This window comes from Anolis sagrei, chromosome 1 (assembly GCF_037176765.1).
Source record: "Anolis sagrei isolate rAnoSag1 chromosome 1, rAnoSag1.mat, whole genome shotgun sequence".
NCBI classification, from domain to species: domain Eukaryota; kingdom Metazoa; phylum Chordata; class Lepidosauria; order Squamata; family Dactyloidae; genus Anolis; species Anolis sagrei.
The window spans coordinates 114002995-114027728 of NC_090021.1; the positions used below are offsets into that span (position 1 = coordinate 114002995).

At 39.4% G+C, this 24734-nt stretch overlaps 1 protein-coding gene across 5 annotated transcripts in view; it reads right to left on the reverse strand.

The window, feature by feature from the left end:
• The window catches only part of ADGRB3 (adhesion G protein-coupled receptor B3), a 596417-nt gene that overhangs the window by 14348 nt on the left and 557335 nt on the right, over window positions 1–24734 (reverse strand). For all 5 annotated transcript variants that reach the window (XM_060752829.2, XM_060752830.2, XM_060752828.2 and 2 more), the window contains 3 exons: window positions 22962–23001; window positions 20381–21024; window positions 2448–2483 (listed from right to left, as the gene is read on the reverse strand). In XM_060752829.2, coding sequence (XP_060608812.2) covers window positions 2448–2483; window positions 20381–21024; window positions 22962–23001 — 720 coding nt within the window. The remainder of the gene's footprint in view (window positions 1–2447; window positions 2484–20380; window positions 21025–22961; window positions 23002–24734) is intronic.

Consider the following 24734-nt stretch of genomic DNA (forward strand, 5'->3'; position numbering starts at 1 on the left):
AAATGACACCACAGTGCTCTCCTGTTTGTGGGGCACATTGAGAACAGCCAGCTGGAAAAAAAACCCTTTTTGTTCTTGCCATAATTGCTTTCTCCAATGTGTCCCACAGCAGGGAGAGCACTGCAGGCTGATTTCACATCCCAATGCCCTAACTTTTTGCAGCAGTTCAGAAACTCATCACTTGGGGTGCTCGTAGTCTGAAAAAAAGGTTTGGAAGAGGGGTCACATTCATTCATTCGTTACTGCAAATGTACATATATTCCAAAAGTTACAAGATCATAAGTTCGGTTTATGATCTGGGAACTGTAGAACAAGTTGCTAGCCTTTCTATAATCAAAATTTGTATGCATACAATGCGCTTCCCTTGACTGGATGGCAATTCCCTGTCATTGAGAGCTAGATGTGACTATTTATTTCTTAGCTTTGATGGATTTTAAAAGGAGCCGTTCAGGAGATTTTGCTAGGCTTTTTTGAAACATCATTTTTCTCTGGGAAATTATAATGATAAACCATATTTTTCTCTCAAAGGCAAGAAAGCTGGTTCACAGCATATCTTGCGCTGCTCTGTGCCCATGCACATTAATATGGATGGTTTTGCAAACTGCCGTTAGTACATGCTTCTCAAATGATGATAAAGTGGTCCTAAGTGTATATTGCCTATGCAAACATGGCGAGGCTTCAGCTTCACAAGAGGAACACATAATTAATTATATCAGATAGTTAACTTGCATGAACAGGAAGCTCATGCATAAGCCAAGATTCTACAAATCATTAATATTCCACTGAACAGACAAAGAAATTCTACTCTGCATAGGAAACCTGTTTTCTGAAAATAAGGGCTTAGGCTCAAGTTAGCTTGATGCGAACTTGAGTACATCAATCTGAATATTTTTTCATAATGTATATGAAAAAATATAGTACATTATATCAATCTGAATATGTTTTGTAATGAGAAATTGTGATTACATTTGAAAATAAAATAGGATACCCCTGCACCAGGAACTGAGAACCTTTGGCTCTCCAGAGACTTTGTGATATCATATCAACTCCTGTATAATATTGTTTAGGGAAGAGTATTTAGAAATCTCAGCCAGACATCTTTACTGCCTTGTCAAAATACACTCCTCTCCCCAAATTCCTCAACAGACAGCCATTGCAATTAAATGGAATCAAAGTGCTATAACTGTGTAGACTGAAAAGGCCCCCATACCTCCTACAGTCCAGTATTGGTTGCACTGGATTAGTACTGATAGGACTTTTAGACCAAAATTTCTGAGGGAGTAAGATTCCTAACACCTAACCTTAAAAAAAAAATCAAGTACAGTTGGCCATCCATAGCCTTGGATTCTGTATCTATGGATTCAACCATCCATGGCTTGAAAATAGTAAAATGAAATCCAAAAAGTAAAGCTTGATTTTGCCATTTTATATGAGAGACATCATTTTGCTATATCATTGCATATGATGGGATTCATGGATTTTCGTATCTACAGGTGGTTATGGAGCCAAACCTCAGCAGATGCTAAGGACCCACTGCATAGGCAGTCCCTTACAAACAAGATGGGTTTTGTAGGTTTGTTCTTAAGTTGAATTCTTGAGTTGAAGTTGAAGTCAGAACAGATACATTTTAAAGTGTAACTCTAGCCTTTTAAAAAGTTTTGGCTAGCATAGAGAAGGGTTAAGACCCCTGTAACATTTGTTTTACTTTCTGTGCCCCTGTTCAGAGGATTTCGCCTAACTTTCTGTCCTTGTGACAATTGGGTTTTGAAAAATTTGGGTTGTTGTGGAAACAAGGATTGGTGATAAAGCTTCAATGGAGACACCCTTTTCCCATCGTAACTTTTATGGGAGTGAATTTCCCTTTTGAAAGGTAGATTTCCTCTCACTTCTTGTTGTATCACCCCCATTTGTAACTAGGAGTCGTATGTAAGTTGGATGTTTGTAACCTGGGAGATTGCCTGTATATACTTTCCACAAATAAATATCACTCATTGTGCAGCTTAAAATAGCATCAAGAAAAATAAAATATCCAAAGCTAAGACTTAGGTGCTCTAGACCAACATCTTATGGAAAAGAGAACAACCACTACTGAATGAAAGAGGACACCGCTTTAAGAAAAGTGGGACTCCCAGAATAACAGGGAATGGGAGGCAGAATACATGGACTGAGAGGAAGTGGAGCCCTGGATGTATATGTCTGTATAGTGTATCTGTCCCTCTGTGCATGCATCTCTCTTTTCCTCTGTCTTACTGAAAGCTTTCAAAAGTATCAACATCTGGAAAAGTGCATATTTCAAGGAACACTGAAAAGGAATTATATGCTTCAGCACATAGTTTAAGTGTTTCCTCATGTTCTATAAAAGCTATCTTAAAAAGACTTCTTCAACTTCACCTTGCTTTAAATTAGGTAAAAGCTAAAGTAAGTAGAAATAATATAGGGAAACTTACTTCAAAGTCGAGGTCAGAATAACGTGATTTTCTTCTCTATTAAGCATCAGGAGAGAAAAAAACACAAACAATTGCATATTAGTTTGGATGAAAGAAACAGTATTTATTTCACAGAGTTAAGTAACAGAGTTACATCCTTCATAGTATTTTTAGTTTAACCTTTCATGGAACATTGGGGAGGATCCGGACGTAATCAACCTATTTAGATCCCATTGATTTAAACAGATCTAATGTGAGTGTGAACAGGCATAAATCCTATTCAGTGTTTAGTGGAACCATCTGCTTTCCCATTGTGCACTGATCTGACAAAAACAACAGAAACAAGAAAAACAAAAACAAAACAAAGAACCACTCTCACCTCTATACAATGGGTGCTCAGAATTTAGTAAAATTGACAAAGTTAGCATGGCTTTGGGCATCACCTTGTCATGGTAATCCTTCTGAACTGGGGTATTCTAAAAATTCAGACATGCTTTTGAATCAAAGGTAAATTTTTACAAAACGTATAAGAAATGCATGAGGATTTTCCACCTGTCTTACTAGGAGGTGAGACAATTTTCAAATTAAACCAACCATAGAAACCTGATCATTGTTGCCCATACATAGCACACAGCACTGGGTATCATCTGACAAGGAAGCCTTTCACTGTTGGCTAAACATGACCCATGTACAGATTTCAATCATGTTTTGGGGGACACAAATGTAGGACTTCTGTGCATGGGTGGACAGGGCTATAGGAGAGACTGATAAGTAAATGATGTGGTATGGGAGACAACTGTGTGGCCACAGTTGTCTCCCAGATGAAATTTCCTATAAGCATATAGCTGGATGTAAATATTAATGAGAGCAAATAGGAACCAAAGCAGCTTGAAGACTAACAGTACGTTTAGAATTCTACCTGCATAATATCACACATATACTACTTAGAAAATTCTGGTCCATTTTATAACTTATGAACACAAAGCATAGCAAGAAATGACAATTCATCTGATGAAAACAACACAACATAAGGCTGGGGTGGAGGTATTTGAAAGAAATCAGGAGAAGCAGGCCCTCCAAAAGATGTTGGACACTTTTAAAATAAAACATAGGCACTCTAGAAAAAAATATATTCTTCTCTGGTAAAGTTTCTTTTATTTATTTAAACATTTTTATTCTAAGTTGAGTTCCCTACAGTAGCTTGGATAGCAAGTGGATATGTAGCAAACCATTTGTAAATAGGAACAATATTGAAAAAAGTAGAGAGTGAACTGTAAACAATTGTTTTGTTAGCACTTGTGTATACAAGATATAATCGGTCCTGGATATTTGGTTCCAGGATTCCCAATGAATACCAAAATCCATGGATGCTAAGTCCTGTTATAAACAATGATGTCGTAAAATGATGTCACTTCTAGAAAATAGCAAAATCAACATTTGCTTTTGGAATTTTCTTGCAGAGAGCTGGATATTTTCATGATGCAGAGAATTTAATCCATGGAGATGGAATCCTTGGGTACAGACCAATTGTACACTGCATTTAATCCCCCCCCCCTTCAATGTTGTGCTACTGTGTAACAATTTCATCTCTTTACAACAGTGGTTCTCAACCGGTGAGTCCCTAGATGTTTTGGCCTTCAACTTCCAGAAATCCTAACAGCTGGCAAACTGTCTGGGATTTCTGGGAGTTGTAGGCCAAGTTACTTGGGGACCCATGGGTTGAGAACCACTGCTTTACAGTGTCCAGTATCTTGTGTACATTTGGTGGTAGCAATTGCAACAAAGTTCATTTCAGTTCTAGGCTGCAACACAACAAAATGTGCCAAAAGCAAGAGGATTTGTGTGAATATTTCTGCAAGGAACCATAATTGCTAACCTCCCTTTCACTGGCAGCAAACCACAATGAAATAAACACATAAATACTTGCCCCTGTGTGTTTTGTTTGGGAACAATTCAATCAAAGCTCCATTATAATGCTGTCAGAAAATTACTTACTCCTTGAGACCTACTCAACAGTAAACACTATTGAATTTTGCTGTACTTACTCTCCAATAGTGATATTCAAAATAATTTCTGAAATTCACAAGTACTCCCTGTAACAGTTTCCCTAGTCACACTCTCAAAGAGAGTTCAAAAGGCAGGTAGATGCATTGATCTACATCCACAAATTTGCTGTAGTGGTTTTTATCACCACTAGAAGATGGTAAAGTTAATGGGTCTTAATAGACCAGTCATGTATTCCAAACTACTTTGAATAAAAGTAGGAATAACTCATAATCATAAACCATAGTCGTGAGCATTAATCCCCACCCCAGATAATTACTGTGAGGGGAATAGCAGACGAGTTATGGATATGATTGTCTCCTATAAAATCACACGTGGGGAAAAAACCTGAAAACCCTGGACCTTTCTTTTTACAAACCCTAGTTTCACTATCCCATTGCTCTCCAGTATTCACAGGTATGCAATTTTATACTGCAGTCCTATTGATTATGTTTAGTGAAGTTCAGCATGGTGTCCTCCCAGGTCAGTAAATATCGGATTTAAGCAACTGAGTTATAAAAAACATCACTCGAAAAGCAAAGCCTGAGTTTTATTCTCTCTCTTTTTTGATTGACTAGAGAGAACATTTAAAAACAGTCCACCAAATTCAGGTGAGAGTTGGGGTAACTGAAGAAAGTTGAATAAAAGAAGAATATGATTTTACAAGATAGTGATTTGATGTGGGAACAATATCCATCAGATCTGGCTTTATGGCCATAGAAAGTAAACAGCTGATTCAACAATTAAGTAAGTAATTAACACTGTCATTAAAGAACTATCACACAACAATACATTTTTTTAATTAAGTGACAGCTGTCATTCAATTAAATGTGTAAAGATGAGGTCAGCTGAAATCTGAGCTTAAGGACATGGACCACAAAGTGGTCAGGATTAATTTTGTCCTGCTTCAGCTTATGAGCAACACATGAGTCCCGAGGCATTCCATGATGTATGTGGAGAAAAGGGTGATTAGGCTTATGTGCCCCCAAACCACCAGTGTCTGCTTAAGCTTTACAGTAAAAATGAGGTAACTTTCATTCTGCGCCAACTTCACTGCAGTGCAATATGTTTAGATAAAGGCCATGGCTGGAATGCAGCAGATGAAGTGCACCGTTCTCTAGATGCTATGACTCAGAAAGCATAGCCAGGGTAAATGTTGCAAGTTGCAACCCAACACGAGCCAGTATGAAGATACCCATTTAATTCGGCAGCAAAGTAAAGCCAAGTCTGTGTATTTTGGCTTTTGTAGTTGCACCCAATAAGACAACTGTTTATGAAAAGAAAGCAGTGGAACAGCCAATCCTTTGTTGCAGGATTCCAGACCTTCCCCTCTAAATAAATTGGGTTTGCACAAGAAAAAGGTGATACTGGGCAACAACTCCCCCCACCCAATAGGAGCTTATGCAGGCTCATTTTGTTGCACTGGAAAGGATCGAATTCAATGGTGAATGGTGCTAATATTTGCTCTTGTCCAGCTATTCAGTAGCCGCACAGTCTGCTGATCTGGGAGGGATGTGATGTTATTCTGGTTTTGGTTTTGGAGCAGGCCCGTAGCCAGGATTTTGTTTCGGGGGGAGCTGAGTTTGATTCGGGGGGGGGGGGGGGGGCTGAGTTCGTGAAAGAGGGTCTACCCTAGCAAACCTTTTGTATCGTTATCCCAATACCTCCATGCATATGGGATATATTGAGCATGGTGATCAGATCATGATATGAATAAACATAACAGTTTAAATAATGTACCAGTAAGAATTTCGGGGGGGGGGGGGGTGAAGCCTCCCAAGCTTCCCCTGGCTACATGCCTATTTTGGAGGTAGGAGTTTGGAAAGATGTGGTGAGATTATGGGCCCCAATTGCACAGTTGTTGTCATGCATTGAAGAAAATACACTATTTGTCCCAAAATGACCCAACATGCCCTCACTGGGGAAAGCTTATTTTCTGAGGATATGAACTGCAATAGTTTGATGTTAGAGTGAGAATCGCATTGAATGTTGTTATATGATTAACCTACAAATAAGCTCTAGAGGCCGAGTGCTCCTTCACTTTACCACTTGAAGGGAGAACTACTAATGAACCCACTTAATGACAACCCTCAATAATTTCTAAAAAGCTACAAGTAGGGCCGACGATAGTGATGGTTGAGTTGGGTGTTTTTTGAGTGCATTTGTCTAAATTAGACACAGCGAATTAATAGAATTTACTAAGCGTGGGTTGAATCATCTGGCCTCTGAGATGTTCTTGGGCTGCAACTCCCAACACTCCTGGTCATTATACATAATGGTGAGAAATGCTGTCAGCTGCCATTCAATGACACATAGAGGATAGCATATTGTTAACTCTGAATAAATCTTGACTTATTCAGCCATTGACTCAAGGATTTAGACCAGATGAATTAAGACTAACAATAAACTATAGTATGTTATTATGTAAGCAAATCTGTTGAGCCTTGGGTTGATATGGTAGTTCAAGGAATTAAAAACTTTTTGACTAACAGTGTTATGACCAAACTGGGGCAATTCGTCATTAGCTTTAGCTATGACTTAATGAGGCAAACTGACGGCAAGCCTTTGTTTATCAAGTTACTTGTTCTAATAAGCTGAAGCTAAAGTTAAGCAGGCTGACTTACCATGGCTTGTTGAGCTGCAGTCCTTATTTAATAATTGTAAAGTATTTTAGCTTTACTAGATCCTTATTATGTGGGTGTATGTTGGATTGATTTGGATTGATTACATTCTATTTAACTATTTGAATATCTTCTTTTGTTGTTATAAGTTCTTATACTGTTTGGAGGCACTACAGCTGCTTATCAAAGGACATTTAGCATAATGCCAAGTTTTAAAACTTTGTTGTGCTTTAAAAGACATTACAACAGTACCCGTAGTTTGCTTCTGATATGATAAATAAATAAATTGTTTTGTTTACTGGTTTTAGTTTGGCTGTTTATTGGTTATTGTTCATCTTTGGCATTGAATATTTGTCATTTTTGTGTTGGAAACCACCCCACAGGCATGTAGCCGGGGGGGGGGGGGATTGAGGGGCTTGAGCCCCCCCCCCGAAATTCTCATGGTGGTTAGCAAAAAGACCTTACTGGTGCATTATTTAAACTGTTATGTTTATTCATATCATGATCTGGTCACTATACTCAATATATCCCATATGCATGGGGGTATTGGGGTAATGATACAAAATAGGCCTGAGTAACAACGCAAAAATTTGTTTCTAAAATCGATTTGTAATTGGGGTGTTTTTTTGTTTCGATATTTAAAATAATTACAAAATTTTCCAAAAAAAAAAGTTCGGTATTTACGAAATTTCGTAAATATTTACAAAACATTTTGTAAAGATGGCGCCCTTTTTTTTCAATATTTTTAAAATATTTTTTAAATTTAATTATTAATTTAGTAGAATAGGGAGGAGAAATTATTATTGAGGGAAGGCAGGCACTCACTCTGGCGGGCCCTCTCGCTCGCCGCTCGCTCGCCGCTCGCCCTCTCACCCTCTTGCTAGGTTGGGTTCCTTCCAGGAGGGGCTCTTTTTCCCAGGCTGCCAAACTACAACTCCCAGGATGCTACAGCATTGAGCCAATGAAAGAAAGAGAAGGAGACCTCCCTCTCGCCCTCTCGCTCGCCCTCTCGCTCACCCTCTCAATCGCCGCTCGCCCTCGCCCTCTCGCTCGCCCTCTCGCTCGCCCTCTCACTCGCCCTCTCGCTCGCCGCTCGCCCTCTCGCTCGCCGCTTGCCCTCTCACTCGCCCTCTCGCTCGCTGCTCGCCCTCGCCCTCTTGCTCACCCTCGCCCTCTCGCTCGCCGCTCGCCCTCTCACCCGCCCTCTTGCTTGTTCAGCCGGCGCCGAGAGAGGAGAGCTCCCAGCAAGCCAGGCGGCCATCTTACGTATTTCCGAAATGGACGGAAATACCAAATTTTTTGGCGCCTGCCATTTCGATATTTAAAAACACTTCCAGGTTTAAAAATAAGTTTTGTAATCGTTTCGTAATTCAAAAATTAACGAATTTTTTAACGAATTACGAATTAACGAAACGAATTGACCAGCCCTAATACAAAAGGTTTGCTAGGGTAGACCCTCTTTCACTCAGACTCAGCCCCCCCCCCAGAAACAAACTCAGCCCCCCCCCCCAATCGAAATCCTGGCTATGGGCCTGCCGCCCCGAGTCCCCCTGAGGAGATGGGACAGGTTACAAATAAAGTTTTATTATCAATATTAATCACCATTTAAGATCTGATAAACCACGATGAGTTGAAATGGGAAGTGAAAGCATGAGAAGTGAGGGAAGCATGTACAAATCTGAGTCTGCTTTAGATAATGATGACATACATTTGATTGATATGTCTAAATTCAATATCTGGAGCAGCTGCAAATAAAATGCTGAATATTTTGGGTGATTTTGGTTTCAGTATATTTTTAACAGGAAAAACAAGACAAATTAATAGGTAAGACAATACCGAAAGAACCTAAATAATTGTCCTACATTAGGGGAAAGCTGGAGCCATTTTTTGTTAAATTCATGAATCCCTAAACATTTGTGAATAGTGGTGGTGGCAACCTAGCACCCCTGAGTTTGGCAAATTTTATTATAGTTGAATTCTGCATAAAATAGTATTTTATGTCAGCTTCTTTTTTCAAAGGAAGTAGAGCTTACATAAAATAACACAACTCGGGAAGCTGTTGTTTGGGAGTGTCATTACTGTCACAGTATGGCATGCATTTTGATGGTAGCATAGGGAAGCTGACACAGCCAACTAACCTTCTCCTTCATTAACAATTGTCATGGGAAATATTTAGACAATGTTAAGAAAAAGTAGTACTGTATATGTCTATTAGTGAAAATAGGAACCATGTCTATATTGTTCAGTATTGGGAGTCTTGGAGTTTCTTCACATGTTACAGTATAGGGTTGTAATTCTTCACTAAGGTTGATCTTGGAGGAAGCAATAAATAGTATTAACTATTTTATTCCCATTGCAAGAATTTCACCAAAATGTTTTCTCTATGCAAAACAAATGTGTGCAAATTTTATGAAAATTACTCATGTATAAGCCTATACATTGTTGTTAAAACTCCCCCTCCCCCCCCCAAAAAAATCTGGGTAGGCTTATCCATGAGTCAATATAAGTAGTGTACCTTAACTATTTTTTTTAAAAAAAATCATCCCTTTCTTTGAGTAGAGTGGGGAAAGGAAAGAGCCCAGTCCTTTCTAGGATAATGTAAAAGAAGCATTGATCAATTCAATCTGCCCATGTTCGGCCTTTTTGAATGCCTGGGCAGAGAAGCAGAAGTGCCAAACAGGTATGGCTGGCCTTCTGAGGCAATGGTGGCACTTTCCTCTCTCCATGGAAGAATCTTCAACTTACCTACATGCTATATCAAAATTCATAATTTTGGCCCCCAAATCTTCCCTCAAGGATATATATATGAGAAGTCCTGAACAGAGCCCCCAGTGGCACAGTGGGTTAAATCCTTGTGTTGGCAGGACTGAAGACCGACAGGTTGGAGGTTCGAATCTGGGGAGAATGTGGATAGCTCCCTCCGTCAGCTCCAGCTCTCTATGTGGGGACATGAGACAAGCCTCCCACAAAGATGGTAAAACATCAAAACATAAGGGAGTTCCTTGGGCAACATCTTTGCAGATGGCCAATTCTCTCACGCCAGAAGCGACTTGCAGTTTCCCAAGTTGCTCCTGACATAAAGAAAAAAGTCCTGAATTGCAAAGATTCTAATTAGTCCAGCCATTTTCTCACCAGAGTTTTACAATAGTCAAAAAAGCTGTTTGTGGGTTGTTGTTGTGGTTTTTTTTATTGTTTTCTAAACATTTTCAAATATATTTTTCCTCCCATTTACAGTGTTCTACATAAAAGGCAAAAGTGATCGTACTCTGCAGTGAAAGCCCGGGAAGTCACCAGAGAATTTGTGTTTTGAATGATGCAAGCAAATGAAAGAAATGCTAGCCCCCATCCCACCCCCCAAACATGATTTAATAAATAAGGGGTCATAATACAGCCTGAGTCATCTCTAAAGGCAAAGAGAATCACTGGTTGAGAAAGGCAAAATGTCAAGACTAATGTAGCCACAAACAGATACATAAGCGAATGGCTGAATTAATAAAATGCAGCTGAAACAAAAGGGTAAAAGAGCTATCCAGATCTTAGTCTAGGGGAAGTATTAGACATGAGTAAACACCCATTAATGACAGTCATTAGGCACCTATTAGGGTAGTTGGTGCCCAAGCTGTTCATTAAGAATAATGACATGAAAGTGAGAAAACAGTAGCTAGGTTGAATTTCAGATGAGAACATTACCATTAGTTGATTTGTAGGAGACAAAACTGGACACAGACTTACTACAATATCTGGTTGTTCAAGCTGTATGAGACTGAGGGAAAGGGGGTGTGTGTGAGATCTATTCATATTCCAACATTGAGAGAAGATGGCCTGATATCACTTTTCTACCTTGTCTGTTTCCTAGGGGCCCTTCCACACAGCCCTATATACCAGAATACCAAGGCAGGAAATCCCACAATATCTGCTTTGAACTGGATTATCTGAGTCCACACTCAGATAATGTGGGATTTTCTGCCTTGATATTCTGGGATACAGGGCTGTGTGGAAGGTTAAATGATAGTGAGAAAGCCCAGATCAAAGCTGAAAACCCCATATGCTGAAAGCAGGCGCAGCGGTGGGGAGAAGTGAGATGAAGAAAACAGCACACGGGAAGGAAGACTGCAGCAATAATTCATTTTGAGTCAATTTGGCATTGAACTAATCATGTAGAGCTTTCTCTGTATAATTCCAGAACAACTTTGAACTCTGTTCGCTGGAGGACGAAAATAGAACAGCGCTGAAGGATAATTTTTGTAAACCAACCTGCATTAAGCTGCTGGCAGCACGAAGATGCAGCTCCCACCCAATGACTAATGCAATCCCTCTCCTTCAACTAAAACAGGTTGGATGATGCCTACTGTGTTCCCAAGTCTAATCAGCAACCTGATTAAACCTGTTAAGACAGTGGTCAGGACACACAAGGCATTGCAGGCGCTAATTGAAACAAGAGATACAATGTTCTGGTGGAGCTTGTATCTATGTTTCTGCTTATATAAATCCTGATTAGCAATAGTTTATCATTTGCTCTGAGATTAAACTTGACATCCAGCATCTCAGCCCGGGAAGAGATTTCCTTTCCACTTCAGAAAATTAAAGGGGGGAAAAACCCATCTATCCTCTTTTGCCATTTTTAGAGATTTAACAGCACATTTGAACAGGTGATTTGCTTCCTTACAACTTAAATATCCTTTAATGTGCCTATCCCTTTCTTGGGAACACAGCTTATGTGGACTGAATATAAGATTTGCAGTCTATTAGTCACTAATATAGGCTAGGCATAGTGGAGTGATGTGGCATGAATAAAAAACACTGCACCTCTTGATGGCTGGAAGGTATCTAGCTATTTTATTATACCGAGTTACTTTACTACATGTCTGAAATATATATGGTGGGGTACACCAACTGAAAACTTATTGGTGCCACATAGGAGAGTTCCACTTATCTGCTTACACAAGAGACTACAAACTAATATTTTAGAAATGATTTAGACTTTACTTTGGGATACAAGCAGCAGTAAAAGTCTAAAGCTGGTGAATGATGGCAGTCAGGAAATCTATGTTCTGTCAGTCTTTTAAAAATGTTACAAATAAATATAAACATCCATCAAATTGTGGATTTTTGTCATAAAATGCTTTCACAGACGCTTTGCCTTTTTATTTGAATGCTCCACATATTATTCATTGACTTAGATCAATAGGTAGAGCCTTGGCGGGAAGGTAATGGCGCTCCATGCAGTCATGCTGGCCACATGACCTTGGAGGTGTCTACGGACAACACCGACTCATCGGCTTAGAAACGGAGATGACACGACTACACTTAATGTCAGGGAAAACCTTTACCTTATTATGTAGATAGGATTTATATAGCATCATTGACAACGTATTGCATTCCTGGGTCCTCTGTGTCGCCCTATCATCTATTCCCTTTGTAACAGAATGCAGTCAAGACACAGCTTTCTCAAAATGAACAGGGAAATTTATATTGAGACTTTTAAGGGCTACAGTGTCCTTAATCAAGTGCTTCTGGTTTGCCATTTCAGAGTCTTGTATTATTCCCTGCTGTTTTGATGAGTGTTTATAGTAAAAAAAGTTATAGGAAGAAATCAATATTTATGGCCCTCTGTTATCCTACTCGACAATGGCAAATGGGAACTGACATTGAGGAGTGATTAGGAAAGGAGATTCAAGGAATAATTACTAATCTATTCAAAACCAGTCCTTCAACCATGCTAACCAGAAAGCAATCCAACAGGAGCTTTTAATTAGCATCGGAAAAAATACTTTGCTAAATAGGTTTGCTTTATCAAAAGACATATAATGAAAGGTGTACGGAACCATGCTTTTAATCCCACTCCCAGCTAATTGTGCAAAAGCATTCTTTCAATCCTGGTAAAGGGCTCTAATGCAGGAGGACTGATGATCGAGGACAAGTAAATGACTCAAAGGCATTCATACTGAGTGTGATTATCCTGAATAACAGATTCTGATTGTAATTGCATGAATTAAGAATGGATTTCTGAAGTGCTCCTCATGTCTTCATGTAACCCTATTCCCAAATGCATTTGCTATCAACTATCTTATCTCTATAAAAACCTCCCAATTCCTCACTTCCAGAAATATACAACCTATCCTTTCAGCATATTTACAAATCCCTGAAGAACAGGTGCAGTTTGACATATAACTGATTTACATTCAGACATTGATCTGGGCAACATCTAAATATTTAAAGGCAAAGGGTCTATCCACCTATGTGTGTGTGTGTGGGCAGCTGGCTAATTGTTTTATGTCCCTTGCACACTGCATTGATAATAGACAAAACTACTGTATTTACTCAAATATAATGTGCACTTCAATTTAGAAGGTGCACATTACAAAAATGGATTTGCTATTGAATGTAATGTGGCCAATGATGCACATAGTGCCTCGGGGAGGAAGCAGCAAGAATAAGGCCATTTGGGAAGCAACCATCCCATATATTGTCAAAGGCTTTCATGGCTGGAATCACTGGGTTGTTGTAGGTTTTTCGGGCTGTATGGCCATGTTCTAGAAGCATCACAACCTCTGAGGATGCCTGCCATAGATGCAAGTGAACGTCAGGAGAGAATGCTTCTAGAACATGGCTATAGAGCCCAAAAAACACTTTTGAGAAGAATGAGCTACTGTTTTTCCCTGAGGATATCTGGGTACCTTAATACAAAGGCAGTGAGGGGAGACCTTCGTTCGCTTTCCTACATCATTAAAAGAAAGATATGTACTTAATTTGGAAGCGCCTAGCAAAAATCTGCATTTCTTTCAGACTGTTCACCCTCTTTTCATTTATGAATCAAAAACACGTGGGAAGTCACTGCTTAAAGTAATTTGCTTTAAATGAGAACAGTTGTCTGTTTGTGCTCCTTCAAAGCACAACCCGGTTCAAAAGGATGCAAAATGATTTTGTCAGGAAAACTGAACACTTTGAACTGAAGAAGTACACTCCAAGAGATTTTCTCTGAAGCCAAGGAAGTTGAACCAGCTTCAATCTGTTGAGATGGAAAATGGCCAGATGAGAGCGAGCTTGTAAAAAAACAAGCAAACAAACAGACAGACACCGGGGCTGTGATGGCATGCCAGAAGAACTTCCTAAGATTTTAGTTAAACTACAGCTGATGGACAATAGAATATTGTGTTTGACTGACACTTATACTTAAAACCAGATGGAATGCAAAATAATGGCTTGTTCTCACTGAGTCTTCATTTTGGCTTGCCAGCCTTGTGAGGCAGAGATGAACATACTCCAAGCATCAAAACCTCAGGTTTTTTGATGAACCACTGTAGTTCTCTGCTAGTGAATGGACCTGATGTTTCGGACAACCACATGTATACTCAAAATAATAGGATTCACTATTACCCTTACAGAACCCCCGGTGGCGCAGTAGGTTAAACCCCTGAGCTGCTGACCTTGCTGACCAAAAGGTTACAGGTTCAAATCTGGGAAGTGGGGTGATCTCCCACTCTTAGCCCCAGCTTCTGCCAATCTAACAGTTCAAAAACATGCAAATGTGAGTAGATTAATAGGTACTGTTCTGGTGGGAAGGTAATGGCGCTCCATGCAGTCATGCCAGCCACATGACCTTGGAGGTGTCTACAGGCAACACCAGCTCTTTGGCTTCGAAATGGAGATGAGCACCAACCTCCCAGAGTCGGACACGACTAGACTTAATGTCAAGGGGAAACCTTTATCTTTACTATTACCCTTGGTTTCAAGTACCTGGGGGAAGGGGTTAGATGTGGAACATATTCCCTGTGGATATGGGGATCATACTGTGCACATTTTGAAATGCGAATGAATAATACTTTACTCAACATGGAAAATATGTAAATTAAATTGATTGCATAAATAAATGCATTTATCGGGGAAACATGCAATGAAAAAATGCACATGAATTTCCAAGTGACCGTTCTGCCCAAGTACTAAGTATGTTGATGAGGTGGCAGGTTCAGTTTTAAAGATGTATTTTGGGATAAAAAGAAAGGAGGGAAAATGCTGTCCAAAGTAAAGGTGGGTAGATAACCATATGAACCAAGTTATTGAAATGCAGTGTGACTTTGGCCAAGAACCAGAAAGGGATGTGATAAACTGGCCGAGAGTGCACTCATTAGGCTGGAGCGTTAACTGGTGTTAATTGTAGCATGCCAGGAAACCACTGCCTCTGTTCAACCTACTGTCAAAGGACTATAATTTGTGGAAATAATTGAGTTCTACTGAACTTGAAGATTGGAATCTACATTTAGTATTTCCAGTCTGTAGTTGTTTTCCATATCTGTGGATAGAGTATCCTTGGGAGCCACTCTGAGGCCCCTCAGGGAGATGGGGCAGAACATAAATAAAGTTGTTGTTGTTGTTGTTATTATTATTATTATTATTATTATTATTATTATTGATTTTAAATAAATTTGAGTGACTTCAGTTGCTTTATACAGCTCTGATGGTATACAATCTATTCCTAGTGATTTATTTCTCCCAAGTGCTTCGAGCGCAGCTTCTACATCACTTTCAAAAATTTTAAGTTCATGTTCAAATGGTTGCCCTCCTGAGGTGGCATTGGTATTTTCCCTTCTCCATGGAATAACCCTCAACCTATCCAAGAGTCATATCAAAATCCTTAATTTTGTCCCCCAAACCTGCCCTCAACCTATACAAGAGGTTGACCTATATAAAAGGCATGTAAGGCAGCTTGCTCATTCCAAGTATTGCAATGTTTATGCATCCCATTTCTTGATTTACATGCCTAGGTTCACTTGATTCATGCTTCCATGTTCTGATTGTGTAGCTCCAATCTTTCCTTTCAGCTCGAAGCACTGCAGCAACTGATTGTCTTTTCACCTTGAGTTCAGTTGCATCATTAGTCACAGTGCTGTTCATAGCTGTCCTATGCTGTGCTCTAGCAGCTTGTTGAGCACCATCCTTCCTTGGAGTTACATTTTCTGGTGAAAGCTCTTGCTTCATTTTGGGCTGTTTCATGATAGGATTTTCATGGTAAAAGGCATTTAAGGAGGATATACCACTTCCTCCTTCTGTGCATTACTAACATGTGTTAGCTACAGTGCCATTGCTGATATCTCTGAGAGATCTGATGCCCTTCACTACTGCTGTTACCAAAAATGTTTGGCACATATAGGGACTCTATCACACTGGGGAGAGGGGGAAGTGTCATATTACCATGTTGTTATGTTCCATAGTCTTGTAAAAGACAGCCTTCCATTTCTCATTCCTCTTCACACATTGTCTTTTTTCACAGTTTAACCAAAACTATCAGGAATTCAGATTTATCCCATGGGCCAGTGTAGTCTCTGCCCATTCAATTTTAAAAAGAAAAAACCTTGGGAAATAAACTTATGGTATACTTGACTTTCCCCTCCAATCCCAAGATCCAAGCTGATCTTAAATATGTCACCACTTGAGGAGAAATCTAACTTTTCCATCCCGATACTCTGTAATAGACCCAAGCAGCTGGTCTTACACCAGACCCCACTAGGAGGGAAGCATGACTTTCCCCTGTGTTGGGTTCAAAATATATTCAATTTGCAGAAAGACTGCATTGTATTTTACACTGAAGCAACACATAAGGCCAGTCAAGTTAATCCAAATATGTCTATCCATATTAGCATGGTCTTCCGGCAGCACCATGAGAATTGTGATAGCATCTGACTTCATATAGCAGTAATGTCTATCTTCCCTCTGTTCATGGTTCTTAGGGTGCAATTGAACCATTTATCAGGACAGGATGGAAATGTATTTCCAATGACTCATATTACAGAGTATCGTTATAAAAATTGACCTACATTTTCTGCAGCTGGGGTAATTCAGCAAGGTCTATTTGATGCTTGGAGCAAAAATACAGGATCAAAGAAGAGGCACTAAGAATTCATCAGATTCCTTTCTGAACTAATATTTGATTGCTCCAATATCCCAATTTCTGCATGTTGAAGCTGAAAATGTTTTGAGTATAAATCATGCCCAGAAAAGTAAGACTCATCAGAATCCCCACTGAAAATGGCAACTAGAAAGTCTATTTGTATTATGGTAGTTTAGTAAGTAATTTTGAAGTTAAACAATTCCCTTAATTACCTTGGCAATCTTTCCTCGCTTTTATTATGCATTCAACAATCCATGGTATTGCATTTTCAGATTTTAAAATTGATGAGTGGAAGCCACAAATCACACAAGTGCCCTTTACTGACATGACTAATTAATTACATGGAAGTGATGATAAAATGGCAATGTAAATTATGCAGAAAGCTATCATGATAGCAGAGGTTATGATTAGAATGAACATTGGGGAACAGAGCTTTCTGGCATCTGTTCAGTGCCATGTTTAATGGCGGATTCTGCCTAATGGAAGCACCTCACTTTTCAGAGAACTGAAAATTCCTGCAGATGTGATGAACTGATCCAGAAGTGGTGTGAATGGGCCACCAGTATACAGTACTTGTTTCATTTCAATGAAATGAAATTAGTGAAGAGTCTAAGGCTGGCCTGCACAACATACATCCAGATGTGGCTTGCAAAGGCCTTTTGTGCAGCCCATGGGTGGGTCTGGGCTTTTCCTATGCTGGCCCATGTGAAGGGCAGACCAGAAAAGGAGAAGCCCAGGCTTTTTATCAGCCTGGCTGCCTGTTGAGGGAGATCTCCTAGCTATTGCCAGCAAGTGCACTAGTGGGTGAAGGGTCACTCACTCGTACGCCTGCCAGAAAGAGCTGTGGGGCCTGCCCCTCCCCTCCACTGAGAGCTATAGCTATGGAGAACTGCCTTGCCCAGCATAGGAACAGTGCGAGGCAGAGCTTCCCCTTTCGCAGAGAGGAGGATGGCCCACAGAAGGAGGGGTGGGCTGTTGGTCCTTTACAAACGCTAAGTTGTGTAGACCTGATCTAAGGCCAAGATCCAACAGAATTATTATTGCTTGCATGATGATCTGGTATGTAAGCAGTTTTATTTTATTTTATTTTTTTGCCCTTTGTGCAAAGAGGAGGTGGTGGTGAAGAAAGGGGAAGGCTGCCAGTTCTGAATCATCCTTGGAAGCAAGAAATGGCCATCTCTCTATTTCCTCTTCCCCCAGCTATCACCATTGTCAGCATTACTATCTTTCATTCCACCATATATGTTCTCAACCTGTGAGTCCCCAGATGTTTTGGCCTTTAACTTCAAGAAGTTCTGTTATATATAATGATGCTGGAAAACGATGTCACTTCTAGAAAATGGCAAAATCAACATTTGCTTTTTGGAATTTTCTTGTGGGGATATTTTCATGATGCAGAAAATTTAATCCATAGATATGGAATCTTTGGGTACAGACCAATTGTACACTACATTTAATTTTGTTTCCTTCTATGTTGTGCTACTGCGTAAATATTTCATCTCTTTACAGCAGTGGTTCTCAACCTGTGGGTTCCCAGATCTTTTGGCCCTCAACTCCCATAAATCCTAACAGTTGGTAAACTGGTTGAGATTTCTGGGAGTTGTAGGCCAAAACACCTGGGGACCAACAGGTTGAGAACTACTGATATACAGGATCTTAACCAAGAAATCCCCCTTTCTTGTGCTTGTAGTGCCATTGTGGATACAGCAAAGTTGAGAGCCATTTGCTACACTTGTGCTCAAAAAGGTCCTAAGTTTAGTTAGTGTTTGAAAAAAGTAACCATTCCCTTTTACATTATTCAGTGTTCCTTACTCCTAGATAAGTGTGCAGAGAATTAGTCTCTGTAACGTTTATAAACATGTAAAATTATATTTGACATTGATATTAATGTTTTTAAAAGTCTCAGTCAACCAGCAACCAGGAAACCAGTATTTCCCTTCAAGTTACTAAACATTATAGAAACCATTCACAACCTTTACAACCTCTTTTTAATGGTATACCATACTTGGGAATTGAGGGTCAGGATCACTGGGTAATACGAGGGATACAAAACATAGGAAGCCGCCTTCTAATGAGACAGATCACTGGCTCATCTATTTCACTGCTTTATTGCACAGGCTCTCCCCAATTGGCAGCACCTCTCACATCATTGTGGCTTTTGAACACGGCACTCAAGTCTTGGAAGCACACAACCTAGGCAGAACACTAACATACACCATTCTGTTGAAAATTTTAAAGCTTACACCTAGACAAGGCTGATTAAACCCACAAACCGGTTGCCACCATCTCATGGCATAAGGAATGGAATATGAGAACACAAGGTACCACAAATGATAAAACTACTATGTGTCAGAACTGAAACCCTTGCCTCTGAATGTAGCCAAAGCAACAACCCATCATTAATTACTTGACATGACAGTAGCAAGAAATCAGCATACTTTTCACCAAGTACTGACATATTCTCTCCAGAAAATAGCTTTGACATTTTTACCCATTTTGTTCCCAGAACCACCATTTCAAGAGACAACTTGTTTTATTCACTTTCTGACATTATTTGCTTGTAGACCTTGGCACTGAGGACAAAACTGCATTCTATAGTGAGTCTCTTTTTGTGTCCTCTAGGCCTCTTTTTGTGTCCTCTAGGCCAAAGTGTTGACATTATTAGGCGTGTTGTCTGAAAATCACTGCCACCTAGCAACACTTGCCCTAACAGGGACAAAATATGACTGCTGTAGTGAATTTCAGACAACTCCCCTAATTATTCCAGACACACAGATAGCCTAAATTGTATTGGTCATCTGTACTGGAGCAGACTCATTAAATCAATTATTAAGTAGTGAACCAATCTGCTATGCATTAAAAGAATCTACTATAGCTAAAATGAAAAATGTAGACCAGTGTGTCCCAATCTCAAAGGGGGCAGAATCACCAAATGCGGATAATGAAAATCTAAATCTTTTTCCTACAGCTGTTTTCTCTTGCCCTGCTGGATGATACCAAAGACTCATTTGCTGCAGCATCCCACCCGTGACCAACTAAATGCCTATGGTAAGCCCCCAAGAAGCACATGAGGACAATGCTTCCACAGTTCACTAACCCAAACTGATAGTTCAGTGGTCTGGTGCCTCTGGGCTTCAGATGGTAGGCAACCTTGATTATTCTGCCCTCCATGAATTTGGAACATATTAATGGACCACACTGATATGATTGTGTCTACAAAGCCTCTCTCATCAAATCAGTGTCCTACTAGAAGCATGTTGATTACTACCTATATGTGGTCTCATGCCAAGATATTCCATTGGTATGTGTGATAGATAGGCGTGTCAGGTTCAAGAATCATGACTATCTCTATTTAATAATCTTAGAACAGTATGACACATGCATTTAGTTTCTATATTACTGACCTCCAAAGAACTCATTGATATAGTCGATCCAGTTTCGCTCCTTGCTAGTCCTGTGCTATCATCCAATTCTGAAGCCATGAAATTCTTCACTGCTGTGCGGGGTTCAAAAGACAAGTTCTGCATGTGTTCCTGGGTAGGGAGATGTTGATCTAAACTCATACTGAACTGGTCCATTACACTGGGGCTCATACTAAATTCAGGATTAACTTTGTAGTGCAAAAGCCTTTCATGAGGCAAAGTGTCCATGCCTATATTCAACTTGCTGTCATCCTTCAGAGATGCCTGTGTGTTCATGGAGCCCCTGGGCATGACAATATAATCACTCTCCATCATTCGGTCCTGAGGGTGGACCATGTCCATATCTGCACCTCTCAGGTTGTCATCCGTACATAAATACACAGTCCGCCGCAATTCTGAGTTGTCCTTTTTTAGACACTGATTGGCCAGTTCGCTCATGCTCATGGGCATATGCATGCCTCCTGACTGCTGAATGATAACTTTAGAAATTATATTCCCAGGCAATGTTGAGTAGCTCATTCCTTCTGGGCTTACTGGCTTCTCCTCTTCATCGTCATTCAGGGAGATTCTAGAAAGAGTTCCTGTTATCGTTGCTGCTCGACATGGTCCAATGTCCTTATGGAGAACTGGAAATTGGAAAGCAGGAGCATACACTTTTAATAGGCCCAGGAGTGAGTATTTTCACTCTGGCTGCAATAATGTCATCATCCCAATTGAGGATAGCAGGGCAGGTTTAAACATAAATGTGCAAAAAAGTTCTCTACATGTAGCTTCTAGCAACCCTAGTGAGCATAGCCAAAGGAAAAGAATAATGAGAATTGCTACCAGACAACATCTGAGAAACTTAAGTTGCTCACATATACTTTAATTGATGTAATAATACCAGATTATATCAAAGAAAGTTTTAGCATTTGAGTTTGCACAAGGAGAGGAAGAATAATCCTTAAGGAATTGTTCTTTTTTGTTCTTTTTTAATGGCTAAAATTAATAAAAACCCAGATACTACAAATTATAAACTACACAGAAGTATTCATAAAGATTACTATTCTATTAAGACATATGTAGTTGCCTTTCCATTCTCAATTAAAGAAGAGTATTTTGCCTAGAAGAAAGGATATGCATGAAGCAGGCTTGACCATTTAAACTCTCCTTACAGCGTAGTACTTAACTAAATGGAGAAAATCCATTTTTAAAAAATGGAAGCTGGTCATTACATTGCTTCTAAGCCACATGTCAAAATCACTTCACCCAGTCACATTCTATTAAATCTCTCATTTAAAAAGTCAAATTAAATCCCTTAATTTCAACCTAGAAAGTCTGCCTGAAACTATCCTTTTTCATGTTGAATATTTCAGCTTCTAATTATGAATCTTTCAAAAAGGAATACTACATTTACATGACTATTAGGGAGTTATTGTCAGTCCATACATTCTATTCACCTGGTGCTCTGCTGCCACCTGGGAGTGGCAAGAGCACCAACACAAGCATGGTTCATGGAGGGGATGGAGTGGTACACCATCTGGGCCATAGACTGGCATGTATCAGACCCAATCCATAGTCCACACTTCCCTGGAGCACCCCAACTTTTCCCATCATGGGGCCAAACTGAACAAATCCTGTTTCACCCATGATACTTACCAGAAATGGAGAAGCATAATGGGAACAGCCAGGAATAAACTCTAGATGAGTCTGGGTTATAATATCCATGTAGATGAGAACCCAGGCCCCTTCTACCCTATCAATTCAATGCAGATAATCTGGATTTTATATGGCAGTGTAGAAGGGGCCCTAGTCTAGCTGCATATAGGAACTGTAATGCCTGCTGGTTGGACTGTATCTTACAAGAAGCCCCCCCCCCCCCAAAGTCTGATATAGGTAGGTATTGTGAGTAAGATTGAGGTATATCACTCCTTTCCTTTTTGTATGATTTGGAGCTCACACTGATTGGGGCCTCTTCTACAATGCAATATAATCCAGATTACCAAAGCAAATAATCCACATTATCTGCTTTGAACTGAATTATATGCATCTACAAAAACATAAAATCGAGTTCAAAGCAGATAACCTGGATTTTATATGGCAGTATAGAAGGGGCCTGGCTTGGCCATGCGCATGAAGATTTCATGCAACTGAGCCTTCAGAATGTTTATTTATTTATTTATTTGCTTCATTTCTATACCGCATTTTTCAGCCTGATAAGGCGACTCAATGCGGTTTCAGAATGTTCTGCTAGTACCAGTGCAGGAATTTTCTTACATCCATTTCCCATAGCAAAATGTATTTTTTTGATATCAAGTATTAATAAGAACTTAAAAAATTACTTTTTGGGGGGATTAAAACTTCAATGGTCCATTGTCAAATGGATGATAGTTATTGGGAGTCTGGAAATAATAATTTAAAATTATACTTTTCTAAACTCAGATTTTTTTAATCCTTTTGGAAAAAAAGTACACATGTTGTAAAATAGCTAGGTGTGCCTGAATGCATATTTGACACTTTGAAGTGATGATAGCACATGAACTTCTACGTTTTCTGCATTTACATAATGATCTGACCACCTTACCTGACCGACAGGCAATGTCCACATCTTTTTCAAAATCTGTCTGTAACAATAACAAATAAAAGTCAGATAAGACAACCATTATCTGTCATCAGTTAAAAAAGTCAAACTAGATGTTGAATGACAAACATAGCTACTGCCTGCTCCTTCTCATCAGAGCTTAGAAATGTTACTCTTCTTGACTGCAGCTGCTTAAAGCCCTCATCCAACAGGTCTATTGCCTGGGGGAAATAAGACAACCATAACTGGCCATTATGATAGAAGATGCAGTCCAAAAAAAGTAACTTTCCTAATTGCTCGTAATATCTAATATAAGCAATACACACATGTTTTGACATTAATGACATTTTAGACATTTGTACAAAGTAACAGAAGGAACATTTAATTTTTTTTCATGTCAGGAAGGACTCGAGAAACTGCAAATCACTTCTGGTATGAGAGAATTGCCTGTCTGCAAGGATGTTGCCCAGGGGACACCTGTATGTCTGATGTTTTACCATCCTTGTGGGAAGCTTCTCTCATGTCCCCACATGGGAAGCTGGAGTTGACAGAGGGAGCTCAACCCACTTTCCCTGGATTTGAATTGCTGATCTATTGGTCAGCAGTCCTGCTGGCACAAGGGTTTAACCCATTGCTATAAAAGATTTTTAATAGCATTTAAAAGTCTTTAATGTATATGTATAGTTGATGTTTTCTCAAGTATATCTAACTAAGATCTTATTTTTCCATTTTTATAGCCCAGAGTGGGGGAAACTGTGGTCTTTTGAATACTGTTGAAGTGTAACTCTCTTCTGCACTGACCAGTAGCCATACTAACCAGGTCTGGCAGGAGATGGTGTCTAAAATAATCTGGTAAACCACATGTTTCCCAGTTCTGGCAACTCTCACTGTCAGCTTAATTACAACAATTATGCTGATTCAGAGCCTTATGTATACTTAATAGAGTACCACTACTTAAACTGGTACCTTTCAAAGGGGATTTATAAAAAAGGATTTGGGTCCTTGTTGAATTCTGTGGCCTGGAATCAGAGACATTTAGCGTAATATGTTTTGTGGACAATTGCTTCTATTGAAATCAAATGATAAATTGTACTGTGTCCCGGTGTTTGTTATGTTATGTCTGAAATGTGGGATTGCTGGAAGGTCTTTAAACATTTGTAGATCAATGACAAAAGGCATATTTTAATTAATAGTATTGCAAAATATAAAACTGAAGTAACTGGTAGAACAGCAACAGTAACTTTAGATGCCAAGAGAACAAAATAACGATTAGCAATTTATTTATATATTATGTGTTGATCAATAATGATGAATGGAAATACTGTACAGAAGAAAGAATGAAAAATGTCCTTGTATCTACCTAACTGGGTTTCCTGGTAAATTTAAAAGTAGAGCCTGCTGACTAAGTAGGCTTAGCAAGATGCAGGAAAAATTGGGTTATATCTACACTGTAAAATTAATGCTATTTGACACCATTTTAATTGCCATAGCTCAGTGTTATGGAATCATGGGTGTTGTAGTTTTATAAGGTCTTTAGTCTTCTTTGCCAAGGAGGTCTGGTGCCTCATCAAATTACAGATATCAGGATTCCATTGCATTGAACCACAACAGGTAAAGTACGTTAATTCTACATTGTATATCAAAGCTTCCCAAACTGTGTGTCATGACATGTTAGTGTCTTAGCTGCAGTATGTAGGTGCATCATATGATTGTAACGAGAAACCCCGGAGTCTATGTGAAATAATCAATACATCTTCTATTTTTAAATATATATAG